We start from the raw sequence: 15699 nt of genomic DNA, 5'->3' as shown, positions 1-15699 counted from the left end.
TTGGACTCAAACCATAAATTGCTCCTCTCCACAGATGCTGCCAGACCTGTTATGCTTATCCAGCTTTTCCTCTTTCATTTTGATATCAAATATATCAGCAATGAAACTCACCTGACATAGAACCAAACATCAGGTCTTCTTTCTACTTCAACTGTGTCATCTAATGGTTCCGGTACCATTTCGATTTCAGGAAGGAGTAGACGATATACGACAAATGACTGTTGCATTGTGCCATTTTCCAAAGAACCAAGAACTCCCCAAGGAGCAGCGGTAGGAACAATTGTACCTGTGGATAAAGAAACACAGCAGTTCCAGGTAAGGGGGCTGGGTGACTTTGCTGAGATGTGGAAAACACTGATGTGGATACATTGAATTATAGACACACAGAATGATGCTGTTCCTGTGCCTTTTGCTGGAGTTATCCAATTAATCACACTGATTTCTTTCCCCACTGACCCACTTAAATGTTCCCCATTAGTTCAACATTTATCTTTTGAATGGCGGGATTGAATTTTCTTCCATCACCATTTCAGACAGAGCATTCCAGATTACAATGATTCATTGTTTAAATGAAAGCTTCCTCTGTTCTTTTGCCAATCATATTAATTCTATGTCCTCCGGTTATTGACTCCTCTGCACTGGAAACAATTTCACCAAATTTACTCTGTCAAAACCCTTCTAGGTTTGAAAACCTCTCAAATCTCCTGGTAACTTTCTCTGCTCAAAGGAAATTCCCTCCAACTTCCCCAGTCTCTCCATGTAGCTGAGGCCCATCAACACTCACATAATTCTCACAAATCTCTGTGCAACCTCTGCAAGGCCCTGGGCTCCTTCCTGAAGTGTGGAGCCCAGGATTAAGCACAATACTCCAGCTGAGGCATAACCAGTGTTGCACGAATGTTAAAAATAATTTTTTCACTTTTCGATTCTATTCTTTGAATAACACCAAGGATTCTTTACATTGTGGCAATTCATGGAAGCTGGTTGTCCTTGGTGACCGCGTCTGCAGGAGGTGTGTCCAACTGCATCTACTGGTTAGTCGCATTTTGGAGCTGGAGCTGAGGGTGGATTCACTGTGGAGCATATGCGACGCTGAGCAAGTCGTGGATAGTACGTTCAGTGAGGTGGTCACACCGCAGGTGAGGATTGAACAAGCAGAAAGGGCCACCAGGCAGAGTAGAGGAAGGCAGGTGGTGCAGAAGTCCCCTGTGGCCATCTCTCTTTCTAACAGATATACTCTTTTAGATACTGTTGGGGGAGATGACCGTCGGTAAAAGCAGTGGCAGCCAACTCCATGGCACCATGGGTACACAGTAGGGGAGGAGGAATAACGTCAAGGTTACAGTGGTAGGGGATTCAATTGTAATTGGAGCAGACGTGCATTTCTGTGTCTGAAAAAGTGATTCCAGAATGGAATGTTGCCTCCCTGGTGCCAGTGATATCACTGAACGACCGCAGGGCATACTGAAGGGGGAGGACAAACAGGCAGATATAAAGTACACATTGTTACTCACGACATAGGCAGATGTCGTGCATGCAGAATTTAGGGAGCTAGTAAGTAGATTGAAAAAACAGGAGCCAGAAGGCAGTAATCTCTGGATTACCTCCAGTGCCACGTGAGAGTGAGTATAGAAATAGTAAATTGGTCAAGATGAATGCATGGCTGGAGGAAAGGTGCAAGAGGATGGGCTTCAGATTCCTGGGACATTAGGACCGCTTTTGGGAATGGTGGGATCTGTACAATGCAGACAGTTTGCACCTGAACCAACATGGATCCAGTGTTTTTGCAGGGAGGTTTGCTAGTGTTGTTGGGGAGGGTATAAACTAACTTGTCAGTGTGGGGGAGGGATTCTGAGGGAAGATTCAGCAGGAATAGATGCACAGCCAAAATTAGAAGAGACATCAAGTGACATAGGAAAGCAGAGAATGTCTCGACTACTTAAGTCACAAGGGAGTTTGTAAGATTGGATGGTATTTATTTCAATGCAAGGAGTCTGATGAACCCAGGGAGATGAATTTAGGGCACAAATTAAAACATGGGGATATGATTTCATGCTATCACTGAGATATGGTTGAGAGAGGGATGGGATTGACAGCTCAATATTCCAGGATACAGGATTTTCAAGTGAGATATGGCAAGTGAGGTGTGGCAATTGTGATCAGGGAATCAAATACAGCAGTAAGGAGGGACAACACCTTGTAAGGCACTTCGACTGAAGCCAGCTGGATAGAACTTTAAAACCGAGAAGGAGCAATCAGATTGATGGGAGTGTTCTCCAGGCCCACAAGCAGACCGAGAGAAATAGAATAGCAGGTATGTGGACAGATCTCAGAGGTGTAAAAGTAATAGGGCAGTGAAAGTGGGCATTTCAGCTTCCTCAATATTAACTGTGGTAGTCATAGTGTGAAAGGTTTAGAGGGAGCAGAATTCTTAACATGCAACCAGGAGAATGCTTTAAGCCAGTAAGGAGAAATGAAATGAAAATCGCTTATTGTCACGAGTAGGCTTCAATGAAGTTACTGTGAAAAGCCCCTAGTTGCCACATTCCGGCACCTGTCCGGGGAGGCTGGTACGGGAATCGAACCGTGCTGCTTGGTCTGCTTTAAAAGCCAGTGATTTAGCCCAGTGAGCTAAACCAGCCCCTGTAGGCCCTACAAGAGAGGGAGCGGTCCTGGTCATAATTTTAGGTAACGTTGTTGAGCAAATGGCTGAAGGATCATTTGTGAACATTTTGCAAACAGTGTTCGTAACTCGCAGATGCGAGTCAGGATGGTATTGGTGCGGCGTTAGTTCAATGAGATGACACATCATCCCAGGCACCAGTAGCTTACGTGTCACGGGCAATGACACCCACTGAAACCAGATATGCACAGATTGAGAAGGAGTGCTTAGGTCTTCTGACCGGCATCCTCAAATTTCATGATTATGTCTATGGCCTGCCGACATTCACTGTCGAGACGGATCATCGGCCTCTGGCCCACATCATCCATAAGGACCTGAACGACATGATGCCTCGGTTGCAGAGAATCCTGCTTAAACTTAGGAGGCATGACTTCAATTTGGTGTACACGCCTGGCAAGGAGCTCATCTTAAGGATGACCTGACGGTGATCGATAGCGATGCCATCCTTCTCAAGCTGGACAGGATTGTCATTCCACTCAGTCTCCAGAGCTTGGTGCTGCACCAGATTCATGAGGGACACCTGGGCGTCGAGAAGTGCAGACGCAGAGCCAGGCAAGCTGGCCCGGCATCAGCCAGGACATCACGAACATGGTCCTGAACTGGGCTACCTGTCAGCAATTCCAACCAGGGCAGAGCAAGGAGACGCTCCAACCACATGACCAAGAGACCTCTCCGTGGTCCAAGATTGGCATCAACCTCTTCCATGCTAATGGCGCGACTACATATTGATCATTGACTACTTCTCAAACTACCCAGAGGTGCTGAAGCTACAAGAGCTCACTTCACGGACTGTCATCAAAGCCTGTAAGGAGGCGTTCTCAAGGCATGGCATCCCAATCACCGTCATGAGCGACAATGGCCCGTGCTTTCACAGTCGAGAATGGTCTATGTTTGCCAGGTTATACAATTTCAACCATGTCACCTCCAGTCCGCATGGAAAAGTCAAGAAAGGGGGGCACATTGCTAAATAACTCATCTGCAAGTTCGCGGACTCTGCTTCCGACATACACCTTGCACTGCTCGCGTACAGGGCAACTCCATTGTCCGGGGATAGGACGGCCAGATCGGTGGCTCAACTCCTGTCAACGACGCTTCCAGCCATACACCTGCCCAACCTTGATCACCTCCCGGTGCTGCAGAAGATGCAGCAGCTTCAAGACCGTCAAAAAAAGGGCTATGATGCCCATGCCTCCGATCTGGCCATGCTATCCCCGGCAGACACTGTCAGGATCAAGATACCGGATGGTGGGTGGTCTGCTCCGGCTGTCGCTGTTCGACAGGCCGCGCCCCGTTCTTATGTTGTACGTATGGTTGATGGCGCCAGCGTGCGAAGGAATCGATGTGCACTGCGCAAAGTTGCTTGCCCACAATCACTTTCCCCTCCATTTCCACATGTTGAATTGCCACCTCCAGATACCTCAAGCCACGAGGCCACCAGTCAGGCTTCCATCCCGCCTGTCAATGTGCCGTCATCCCCTCCACCTCCTCTCCGGTGGTCGACCAGGATAAGACGCAAGCCTCAGAGACTGGATTTATGAACATTTGTTTTGTTTGCTCTGTTGTGTATTCCTCAGTCAGTCACGTTAGACAGACTCATTCACATGTACTTCCATTCACATACACCAAAAAAACATAAAAAAGGGGGAGATGTCATGATATGCAAACATGCAGCTAATGAACACTTAGAAGAGGACACGACCAATGAGCAGTCAGGACACTCAGGGGTGGTATCTCACTATAAAAGGGATGAGGCAATCATACCCCGCCTCTTTCCACAGACCAACATCTACAGAGTGAGACAGGGTGTATCCTCAGCATCACACCCCAGCACGTGGCTTAGAGCAAGGCTGGTTCAGTTAGACTGAGTTACTACAATTAGGTTGTCGAACTCAGTGAGAACTGTGCTAATAGTTCAATAAACACATTGAACTCATTTCAAAGTCTGGAGCATCTTTTACTTAAAACTGCACCAAGTGGCAGCCTGTGTTATTCCAAACAACATAACACAACAACTCTAATAAGATTGAAGATGTGCAGTTGCGATCCCAGGCAGCCAAGGCTGTGGGCCAAGTGCTGGAAAATGGGATTAGAATAGTTAGCTGGTTGTTTTTGACTGGTGCAGACACGGTGGGCTGACAGATCTTTCTGTGCTGGAGGTTCCTGTGACTCTATAACTTTTTAAATCCACCTTCTCAAATTGTCCTGCCACATTTGAGAAATTTGGCAGTTGGCCAAAAATCAGTTTGCCTCTGAGCTAAAAATAGACAGCAGTTGTCCTCTCCAGAGTTTCCTGGTGGGTTGGGTCGTCTTAAAACGGCAGCTCACCTGCATCCCCCCCTTCCCCCACTCCAAATCAAAAGCCCAGCCCAGTGGCTAATTAGAGCAGCGGGAATCATCACCAGCTGGAAGTATATAAGCAGCTGGTGAATGGCAGTTCCTTTGTGACCTCACAGTACGGTCACCTGCCTTTCAGAGCGCTGAGTTTGCGGATGCTCCGACTCTGTGCCAGGCTCCGCAGGCAAGACCAGGGGGAGGTCAAGCAGGATTGGGGGATTCAGAGACAAGTTTCTCCATTTTAGACAGATGGTAAGATGGGGCTGGTGGGGGTGGAAGGGGCCAGACGGCAAAGACTTGAGTACAAGGGGGGGGGGGGGGGGGGGGGGGGGGGGGGTTGCGGCAGTGAGGGGAGAGTGCTTTACTCCTGGAAAACATAAAATGCTTTGTCCTCCGCTGATTCCTGTGATAGCGAGTTGCACAGGTTTACCACTCTCTGGGTGAACAAATTTCTCCTCATCTTAGTCTGAAATGGTCATCCCAATATCCTCAGACTGTGACCCCTGGTTCTGGACACACCCACCATCAGGAACATCGGGCGGGATTCTCCGACCCCGTGCCATTGGCGCTGGCGCGGTCGGCGTAGCGCCGGTCGGGGTCTGGCGATTCTCTGCACGCAATGGGCCGAGTTAGGCCGAGTCCCGCCGGCGCCGTTCTCATGTGTTCCAACTCGGCGGGACCTTGGCCTTGATATTGCGAGGGCGGCCTGGTGGGGGCAATCCAACCCCGGGGGGGGGGGTGCCTGGCCTGCCCACCGATCGGTGGGCGGGCTTATCCTGGTGGGGGCCTGTATTCCTCCGTGCCGGGCTCCTATTGCTCTCTGCCATGTTGCGTCGGTGCCGGAGCGGTGAAGGCAAACTCTTGCTGGCCGTAACATGTATGTGCAAACTCGTGCCAGCCGTAGAGCGCATGCGCGGACCCACGGCGCCCGTTCTGATGGCCGTATCGGCAGCTTGAGCGTCATGAGGCTCCCTAGTGCCGTTCTGGCCCCCTGTGAGGCACAGGATCAATGTTCCCAGGGCCTGTTGATGGGCCGTAAAACGCTGCAGCATTTACAACAGCATCAATGCTTAGCCCCAGGATGAGGGAATCCCACCCATCATTCCTGAATCTACCCTCTCTCGTCCTGTTAGAATGTTATACGTTTCTATGAGATTCCCCTTCATTTTTATGAACTTCAGTAAATACAATCACAACTGACTCAAACCCTCCTCAAACGTCCATCCTGGTTTCCCAGGAATCAGTCTGTGACTGGGGAGGTGGGAAATTATTCAGAGTCAGAAAGCACAGAGGCTCGATAGGCTGGGACTTTTCTCCTGGAGTGTAGGAGGCTGTTTTAACGCAGTTCCTGGTTAGGATCTGGAAGCACTGCCTGTGAGTGTGGTGAAGGCAGATTTAATTGAGGCATTTAAGAGGCAAGTCTAAAAGGAAGCTACGGGAAGAAGGCCACATGGAGGGCAGTGAAAACAGTGCACAAATCGGTAGAATGAGTTTGGAAAGAGTGTTTCTTTTTTTATTGATTGGGTGTGGACATTGTCGGCAAGAACAGCCTTTTTTGCCCATCCCCAAATTGCCCTTGAACTGAGTGGCTTGTTAGGCCATTTCAGAGGGAGGTTAAGACTATAAGACCATAAGACATAGATGCAGAATTAGGCCACTCAGCCCATCGAGTCTGTTACACATTCAATCATGGTTGATACTTTTCTGATCCCCATTCTCCTGCCTTCTCCCCATAACCCCTGATCCCTTATTAATCAAGAACCTATCTATCTCTGTCTTAAAGACACTCAGTGAATTGGCCACCACAGCCTTCTGCGGCAAAGAGTTCCACAGATTCACCACCACCTGGCTGATGAAAATCCTCCTCATCTCTGTTTTAAAGGATCGTCACTTCTGTCAGAGATGGTGTCCTCTGGTTCTAGTTTTTCCTTCAAGTGGCAACATCCTCTCCACATCCACTCTATCCAGGCCTCGCAGTATCCTGTAAGATTCAATAAGATCCCCCCTTATCCTGCAAAACTCCAACGAGTACAGACCCAGAGTCCTCAACCGTTCCTCATATGACAAGTTCTTCATTCCAGGGATCATTCTTGTGAACCTCCTCTGGACCCTTTCCAAGGCCAGTGCATCTTTCCTTAGATAAGAGGCGCAAAACCGCTCACAATACTCCAAATAGAGATTCAGAAGTACATCCCTGGTCTTGTATTCTAGCCCTCTTGACATGAATGCTAACATTGCATTTGCCTTCCTAACTGCCAACTGAACATGCACATTAACCTTAAGAGAATCGTGAGCAAGGACTCCCAAGTTCCTTTGTGCTTCTGATTTTCTCAGTATTTCCCCATTTGGAAAATAGTCTATGCCTAAATTCCTCCTTTCAAAATGCATTACCTTGCACTTTTCCACATTGTATTCCATCTGCCACTTCATTGACCACTCTCCTAGCCTGTCCAAGTCCTTCTGCAGCCCCCTTGCTTCCTCAATACTACCTGTCCCACTACAGATCTTTGTACAATCTGCAAATTTAGCAACAGTGCCTTCAGTTCCTTCTTCCAGATCATTAATGTATATTGTAAAAAGTTGTGGTCCCAGCACAGACCCCTGAGGCACACCACTAGTCACCGGCTGCCATCCTGAAAAAGACCTCTTTATCCCCACTCTCTGCCTTCTGCCAGTCAGCCAATCCTCTATCCATGCCAGGATCTTACCCTTTACACCATGGGCTTGTAACTTATTTAACAGTATCCTGTGCTGCACCTTGTCAAAGGCCTTCTGGAAATCAAATAAATCAAGTCCATTGGTTCTCCTTTGTCTAACTTCCTTGTTACCTCCTCAAAGAACAGATTTGTCAGACATGACCTTCCCTTGACGAAGCCGTGCTGACTCAGTCCTATTTTATCATGCACTTCCAAGTACTCCGCGATCTCATCTTTAATAATGGACTCTAAAATCTTACCAATGACCAAAGTCAGGCTAACCAGCCTATAATTTCCCATCTTTTGCCTCCCTCTCTTCTTAAATAGTGATGTTACATTAGCCACTTTCCAGTCCTCTGGGGCCCTTCCTGCCTCAAGTGATTCCTGAAAAATCACCACCAATGTCTCCATAATCTCCTCAGCTATCTCTTTTAGAACCCTGGGGGTAGTCCATCCGATCAGGTGACATATCCACCTTCAGATTTTCAGTTTCCCCAAAACCTTCTCCTTAGTAATGGTCACTGCACTCACCTCTGCCCCCTGGTTCTCCTGGAGCTCTGGCATCCCACTGGTGTCTTCCACTATGAATACTGATGCAAAGTAACTATTCAGTTTGGCTGCTATTTCTTTGTTTCCTATTATTACTTCTCCAGCCAAGTTTTCCAGTGGTCCAATGTCTATTTCTGCCTCTCTTTTACCTTTTATATATTGAAAAAACCTCTTCCTATCTTCCTTTATATTACTAACTAGCATGTGCTCACATTTCATCTTCTCTCCCCTTACTGCTTTTTAGTTGTCCTTTGCTCGCTTTTAAAGGCTTCCTAATCCTCTGGCTTCTCACTAATCCTCACCATTTTGTATGCTTTTTCTTTCATGCTGTCCTTGACTTCCCTCGTCAAGCATGGATGCCTTGTCCTCCCCTTAGCATGTTTCCTCCTCCTTGCGATGAATTTCTGTTGTGCCTCCCGAATAACCACCAAAAACACCGGCCATTGTTGTGCCACTGTCTTCCCTGCTGGGCTCCTTTTCCAATAATAATAATCGCTTATTGTCACAAGTTGGCTTCAATTAAGTTACAAAGTTACTGTGAAAAGCCCCTAGTCGCCACATTCCATCGCTTGTTCTGGGAGGCCGGTGCGGGAATTGAACCTACACTGCTGGCCTTGTTCTGCATTACAAGCCAGCTGTTGAGCCCACTGTGCTAAACCAGCCCCAATCAACTCTGGCCAGCTCCTCCCTCATGTCTTTGCAGTTACCCTTATTTAATTGTAATACCATTACATCTGATTCCGGCTTCACCCTCTCAAACTGCAGGGTAAATTCTATCATATTGTAGTCACTGCTCCCTAAGGGTTCCTTCACCTTAAGATCCCAAATCAGGTCTGCCTCATTACACATCACCAAATCCAGAATTGCCTGTTCCCTAGTAGCACCTGTTACAAGCTGCTCCAACAAACCATCTCTTAAACATTCCACAAATTCCTTTTCTTGGAATCCATTACCAATCTGATTTTCCCAGTTCACCTGCATATTGAAGTCCCCTATGATTATTGTAACATTGCCTATTTTACATGCTTTCACAACTCCCAATTTATTTCATGCCCCACATCCTGACTACTGCTAGGGGGCCTGCTCATAACTCCCATCAGGATCTTTTTACCTTTGCTCAACTCTACCCACACAAATTCTATGCCTTCTGACCCTATATCGCTCCTTGCTATCGATTTAACTTCATTCCTTACTAACAATGCAACCCCGCTCTCTTTGCCCATTTACCTGTCCTTTCGATAGGACACATATCCTTGTATATTTAGATCCCAGCCCTGATTCCCTTGCAGCCACCTCTTGGTGATGCCCACAACATCGTACCGGCCAATTTCAACGTGAGCAACAAGCTCATTTACCTTGTTCTGTATACATGACAGTCAGGTAAGTTTGGTAGATTTCCTTCCCGTAAGGATATCAGTGAATCAGATGTTTTTGTTCCCCAACAATCAACAATGGTTTCATGGATCATCATTTGACTTTTTGGGCAGGATTGTCTGCGAACCGGCGGCAACTCCGGCGGCAACTTGGGCGCCGAGGAGTGGCACCGGCACCGGAATCCTTCGCACCTTCAGGGGTTAGGCTGACGCCGGAGTGGTTTGCGCCCTGCCTGCCGGCGCGGAAGGGGCTTGGCATCATGCCAACCGGCGCCATAGCGCCTTTGCCAGCCGGCGTGAGTTGGCGCATGTGCGGGAGTGCCAGCGTGTGCTGGCATCAGCCGAGCACATGTGCAGGGGGATCATCTCCACGTCGGATATTGTGGAGGAGCACAGCAGCCGACGTGGAGGAATAGAGTGCCCCCACGGCACAGGCCCGCCGGCGGATCGGTGGACCCCGATTGCGGGCCAGGCCACCGTGGGGGCACATCCCAGGGCCAGATCTCCACATGCACCCCGAGGACCTCAGAGGCCACCGCGCAGCCAGGTCCCGCTGGTAAGTACCTACTCTAATTTAAGCCGGCAGGACCGGTCGAAAACGGGTGACCACTTGGCCCATCATGGGCCGGATAATCGCTGGGGGGCTGCTGCCAGTGGCCGCCAACCGGCGCGGCACGATTCCCGCCTGTGCCAAATCCCCAGCTCCGGAGAAATCGGCAGCCGGCGGAGACAGGATTCACGTCGCCCCCAGACGATTCTTCGACCCGGCCCTTTATTTCCAGACATTGTTATTTCAAATTTCACCATCTGCCATGGCAGGATTCAAATCTGGGTGCCCAGAACATTGCTCTGGGTGTTTGATAACCCGCCCAGTGACAATACCACTTCGCCATCGCCTCAGGAAGGGACGAGGTCAAAGGGCAGGTATTTTATCTTCTCCGCTTCCACTGGAAGGTGGGTGAGAACAGGCGAGGTTTGGGGTGATTTGAGTAAATGTGAATTGAACATTGAATAATTCATTCACAGACACCGCAGTAAAATTGTTCGATTTAGTTCATTTCGGTTTTCCTGTTAGCATCCTCCTCCATTACCCAATTATTTTACCACCTGCAAAAGTTGAAATTATGCCTTGCACACCCAAATCCATATTATTAATATTTACCCAAAGTGTAATTATACTATTGCAGATGAAATGAAATGAAAACCGCTTATTGTCATGAGTAGGCTTCAATGAAGTTACTGTGAAAAGCCCCTAGTCACCACATTCCGGGGGCCTGTCTGGGGAGGCTGATACGGGAATCGAACCGTGTTGCTGGCCTGCTTGGTCTGCTTTAAAAGCCAGCGATTTACTTCACCCAGTCTGAAAAACAACTGTTCACCGTGACTCTCTGGTTTCTGTCACTGAGATAATTCTGTATCAATGCTGCCAATCACTTTAAACCCATGCGTTTAAATGTTGCTATCATATTGTAATTTCACAAACACCTTTTGAAAGTGTATAAACACAACAACAGCTGTACAATCCCCATTATCCATTAAATATCGAAATGAAGTTTTTCAAACAGGATTCCCCTTGAACAATGATGTGGAGATGCCGGCGTTGGACTGGGGTGGGCAAAATAAAATGTCTTACAACACCAGGTTAAAGTCCAATAGGTTTATCTGGAATCACTAGCTTTTGGAGAGCCTGATGAAGGAGCTACGCTCCGAAAGCTAGTGATTCCAGACAAGCCTGTTGGACTTTAACCTCTTGAAAAAGGCAGAATTTCCACCGAGTCTCAGTTAGGAGCCAGCATTCCCGCAGCATCCGGTAAACTAAGAGAGATGCAGTTTATCAGCTTCCACACGGGTTCATGTTGACTCAAATAGTGGGATTCATGCCTGACAAAGAACCTTTATTATACTCGGAAAATTCAACAGCCACAGCTGGAGTCAGAACATGAGTTTGGAATCTCACTCCCAGCACACGTGGGAAACCTACCCAGATTCTGGGAACATAAATCCTGCAGGTTTCAAAGAAGTAGCCCAAATGACCCTTCAACCCACTAGTCACATGTGAACGAGGAACACTCTGGGATTGACAATTGTGGAATTCTTTGGTCAGTGTGTCAGTCTGTACAGAAAGTTTCAAACGTGACAGGTTAAAGAGTGAATTGTTGTTTTATATTCTGTTGTTACTTTGAAGGAACATAGAACATAGAACATAGAACGATACAGCGCAGTACAGGCCCTTCGGCCCACGATGTTGCACCGACATGAGAAGTCAAAAACTAAAGGCTATCTAACCTACACTATGCCATTATCATCCATATGCTTATCCAATAAACTTTTAAATGCCCTCAATGTTGGCGAGTGCACTACTGTAGAACATCTGACATACCTGCAGAATTATTAAAATATAGATAAGTGAAAAGTTTCCCCAGGCCGACCTCCAGTGCATGTTCCATATCCATTCCAGAAACCTCCGTTTCAACCCATTGGTGGCTTTTGAATTTCATTACATCATAACTCTAAGATTAGAAGAGAAAATCGATTACGATATGACAACTGAACTAACACCAAAATAGATCAGTGTTGAGAGGATTGTCCTCAGTTCCAAGGTGTGGTCACAGTATTCATGTCCTGGATGGACTGACCATGTAAAAGATTTCGGAGTTTTGATGGAATTGTTGGCATCAGCACTTCCAGATTAATTTTGATTCCTCTCTCACTTTGTCAACTTTAGTGTTCTGCACTCTGGGCCTTGTCCCTTCCCCATTTTAAAAAAACAATAAACATACATAGTGAAAAGTTTGTTGACGTTTTTCTACACTGAATCAATACAATGAACACATTCCCAGTTTTGTAACCCCCACAAGACCCATGGGGACAACCCGCCCAATCTACCTGTGGGGCACGTGGATTATGAGCTCGCCCGGTGAGGGGTGGAGGCCCATTAATTTAATCAGATAAAAGGCGGCCTAGGAAGAAACCGGAATCTTCAGATGGTCCTGGCTGGGATGAGCTGTGCACTTCACTTAGCTTAGCTGAAGGAGCTGAGTAAAATATACCCATGTTTACTGATGATACAAATCTAGCTGGGAATGTAAGCTGTAAGCAGAACACAAAGAAGCCCACAGGTACAGGCAGGATGGGTAAATGGACAATACCTTGCCGGACAGAGATGGCAATACTGCACAGCCCGCTCCACCAGCTGTTAAGAAGGGGCACCAGTGGGTATGCCCCCCCCCCCCCCCCCCCCACCGCACCAGAAGAGATTCATGGAGATGAAACAGAGATTTCCCTCTAAGAAATTGCTCACCCATTTCAAACCAGCCAAGTTGCTTCTACTCACATGTGACACTTCCCCTTACGGAGTGGGGGCCGTGTTTGCACATCGAATGTGCGACGGATTGGAACAGCCTATCACATTCGCGTCCTGCACACTGGCTGACGAGAGCACAATTATGCGCAAATTGAGAAGATACAATTTAGTGACATTAAGTCTGTTATAAGTTTCCTTTCAGAAAGTGGGTTTGATTCAGTGAATACAGAAGGAGCTGGAACAATCCCCAAGTGTACATTCCTTCACATTGTCTCACTAACTCATCCCAGTTCCCATACCGACCCATCTCTTGATCCGGTGCTGGAGAAGTAATCCCTGATATTTTCCTTACTACTCTACCTGGTAGTGAAGACCAATCAGGCGATGGCAACTCCTGTATAAAATGTTAATAAGAGCCGAGGACCGATTCCAGTCCAGTCTCATGTCTCAGGGTTGGCGTGTGAGCTGTCGGTGCGCCGCACATGTACCCCAAAAAACAGGCATTAAATAATTTGTACTGGTCCAAACAATAGAGAATGCGGTAAACTCTGAACTATACTTACCCCGCTCTGAATTACGAAAATGGGTTTAAAGCAGTCAACTTCTTCACAGAGGTCGAGCACCTTGTCTACCGCATTCTGTGCAGCGAGTTGGTTCCAGAAGAGGACAGACATGGTTAAGAAGATTCTCAGCATCTTGGTGTCGGCTCAGATCACTGGTGAAGCCACTGAATGACTCTCAGCACCTTCAGCTCGATCTGCAGTTTGAGCAGAGAGCTCAGAGATTTTTATACAGTTTTAGGGAGATGATTTTGAATAAAGTTTAGCTACAGGCATGAACATCATGCATTGAAGAACTGCCCCAGATAATTAACTATGGAAATGTTTCTTCATCCCAAATGTGATGAATTTAGAAATCATTAACCATGTGAGTGCTGGTTGCTGGGAAGTCTGCACTGTCCGCGGCAGCTATTTCATTATTAGTTCCAATTCACATACTCAGGATTGACCTCCCTGTTTGCAAGGTGAGTGGAATGGAAGATTCTGGTGTTAGTGGCCCAGCAGAAAACAATTTCACATTTGGGTTTCATATCCGCTCAATTTAATTTGCTGGGTTTCCTGCACCGGCAGCAACTGTGAACAGAGTGACCATGCTGCACTCCAACCACGGCACAGACCACTATTTCCTCAGTGCGTTGGTCAGGCTGCTGTGCCTCCCACATTTCACATTGTTTCTCTTTCATCTCCCCTTTTCCAAGACTGGCTGAGGTACATTGTCATTGTGTCATAATCATAACAGCACTTACGAGGTGGCAATGATTAAACTCCCCGTGACCCTCGCCGAGTATCCCCTCCCCCCCCGTGAAAGGGGACGGGAACCCGAAATAATGTATAGTTATGGTCTGTATCAGGTCGGCCAGTTCTGGTACCAATAGGAGAGACTCGGTGAGGGGGCTGGATTCTCCATTTCTGAGACTAAGTGTTGATTCGTGGAGTTTCCCGACAGCAAATCTGGTACAAATATGTAAACAGATTATGGAAAGATGTAGGAGCAACAGGGTGGTGGTGATAGGAGGAGATTTTAATTTTCCCAACATTGACTGGGATACACTTAGTGTCAGAGATCTAGATGGAGCAGAATTTGTAAGGAACATCCAGGAGGGTTTTCTAGAGCAGTATGTAAATAGTCCAACTCGGGAAGGGGGCATACTGGACCTGGTGTTGGGGAATGAGCCTGGCCAGGTGGTTGAAGTTTCAGTCGGGGATTACTTTGGGAATAGTGATCATAATGCCGTAAGTTTTAGAATACTCATGGACAAAGACGAGAGTGGTCCTAAAGGAAGAGTGCTAGATTGGGGGAAGGCCAACCACACCAAAATTTGGCAGGAGCTGGGGAATGTGGATTGGTAGCAGCTGTTTGAAGGTAAATCCACATTTGATATGTGGGAGGCTTTTAAAGAGAGGTTGATTAGAGTACAGGATAGACGTGTCTCTGTGAAAATGAAGGATAGAAATGGCAAGATTAGGGAACCACGGATGACAGGTGAAATTGTGAGACTAGCTAAGAGGAAAAAGGAAGCATACATAAGGTCTAGGCGACTGAAGACATACGAAGCTTTGGAAGAATATCGAGAATGTAGGACCAATCTGAAATGAGGAATCAAGAGGATTAAAAGGGGTCATGAAATATCTTTAGCGAACAGAGTAAAGGAAAATCCCAAAACCTTTTATTTATATATAAGGAGCAAGAGGGTAACTAGAGAAAGGGTTGACCCACTCAAGGACAAAGAAGGAAAGTTATGCGTGGAGTCAGGGAAGATGGGTGAGATTCTTAACGAGTACTTTGCATCGGTATTCATCGAGGAGAGGGACATGACGGATGTTGAGGTTAGGGATAGATGTTTGATTACTCTATGTCAAGTCGGCATAAAGAGGGAGGATGTTTTGGGTATTCTAAAAGGCATTAAGGTGGATAAGTCCCCAGGTCCGGATGGGATCTATCCTAGGTTACTGAGGGAAGTGAGAGAGGAAATAGCTGGGGCCTCAACAGATATCTTTGCAGTATCCTTGAACACGGGTAAGGTACCGGAGGACTGGCGAATTGCTAATGTTGTCCCCTTGTTTAAGAAGGGTAGCAAGGATAATCTGGGTAATTCCTGGCTGGGTCACTGTCTGTGTGGAGTCTGCACGTCCTCCCCGTGTGTGCGTGGGTTTCCTCCGGGTGCTCCGGTTTCCTCCCACAGTCCAAAGATGTGCGGGT

The 15699-nt window shown here is 47.3% G+C and overlaps 1 protein-coding gene across 1 annotated transcript in view; it reads right to left on the bottom strand.

The window, feature by feature from the left end:
- Positions 1-13718, bottom strand: part of LOC119967024 — an 18126-nt gene extending 4408 nt beyond the window's left edge. Inside the window, exons 1-3 of the mRNA XM_038799027.1 lie at positions 13503-13718; positions 12016-12145; positions 112-286 (exon numbers count right to left, since the gene is read on the bottom strand). Of these exons, the coding sequence (XP_038654955.1) occupies positions 112-286; positions 12016-12145; positions 13503-13634 (437 nt within the window). The 5' untranslated portion in view covers positions 13635-13718. The remainder of the gene's footprint in view (positions 1-111; positions 287-12015; positions 12146-13502) is intronic.
- Positions 13719-15699: the final 1981 nt, after the last annotated feature.

This window comes from Scyliorhinus canicula, chromosome 6 (genome assembly GCF_902713615.1).
Source record: "Scyliorhinus canicula chromosome 6, sScyCan1.1, whole genome shotgun sequence".
Taxonomy (NCBI): Eukaryota; Metazoa; Chordata; class Chondrichthyes; order Carcharhiniformes; family Scyliorhinidae; genus Scyliorhinus; species Scyliorhinus canicula.
Note: the sequence above shows the minus strand (reverse complement) of the source record. Positions and strands in the feature narration are given on the sequence as shown.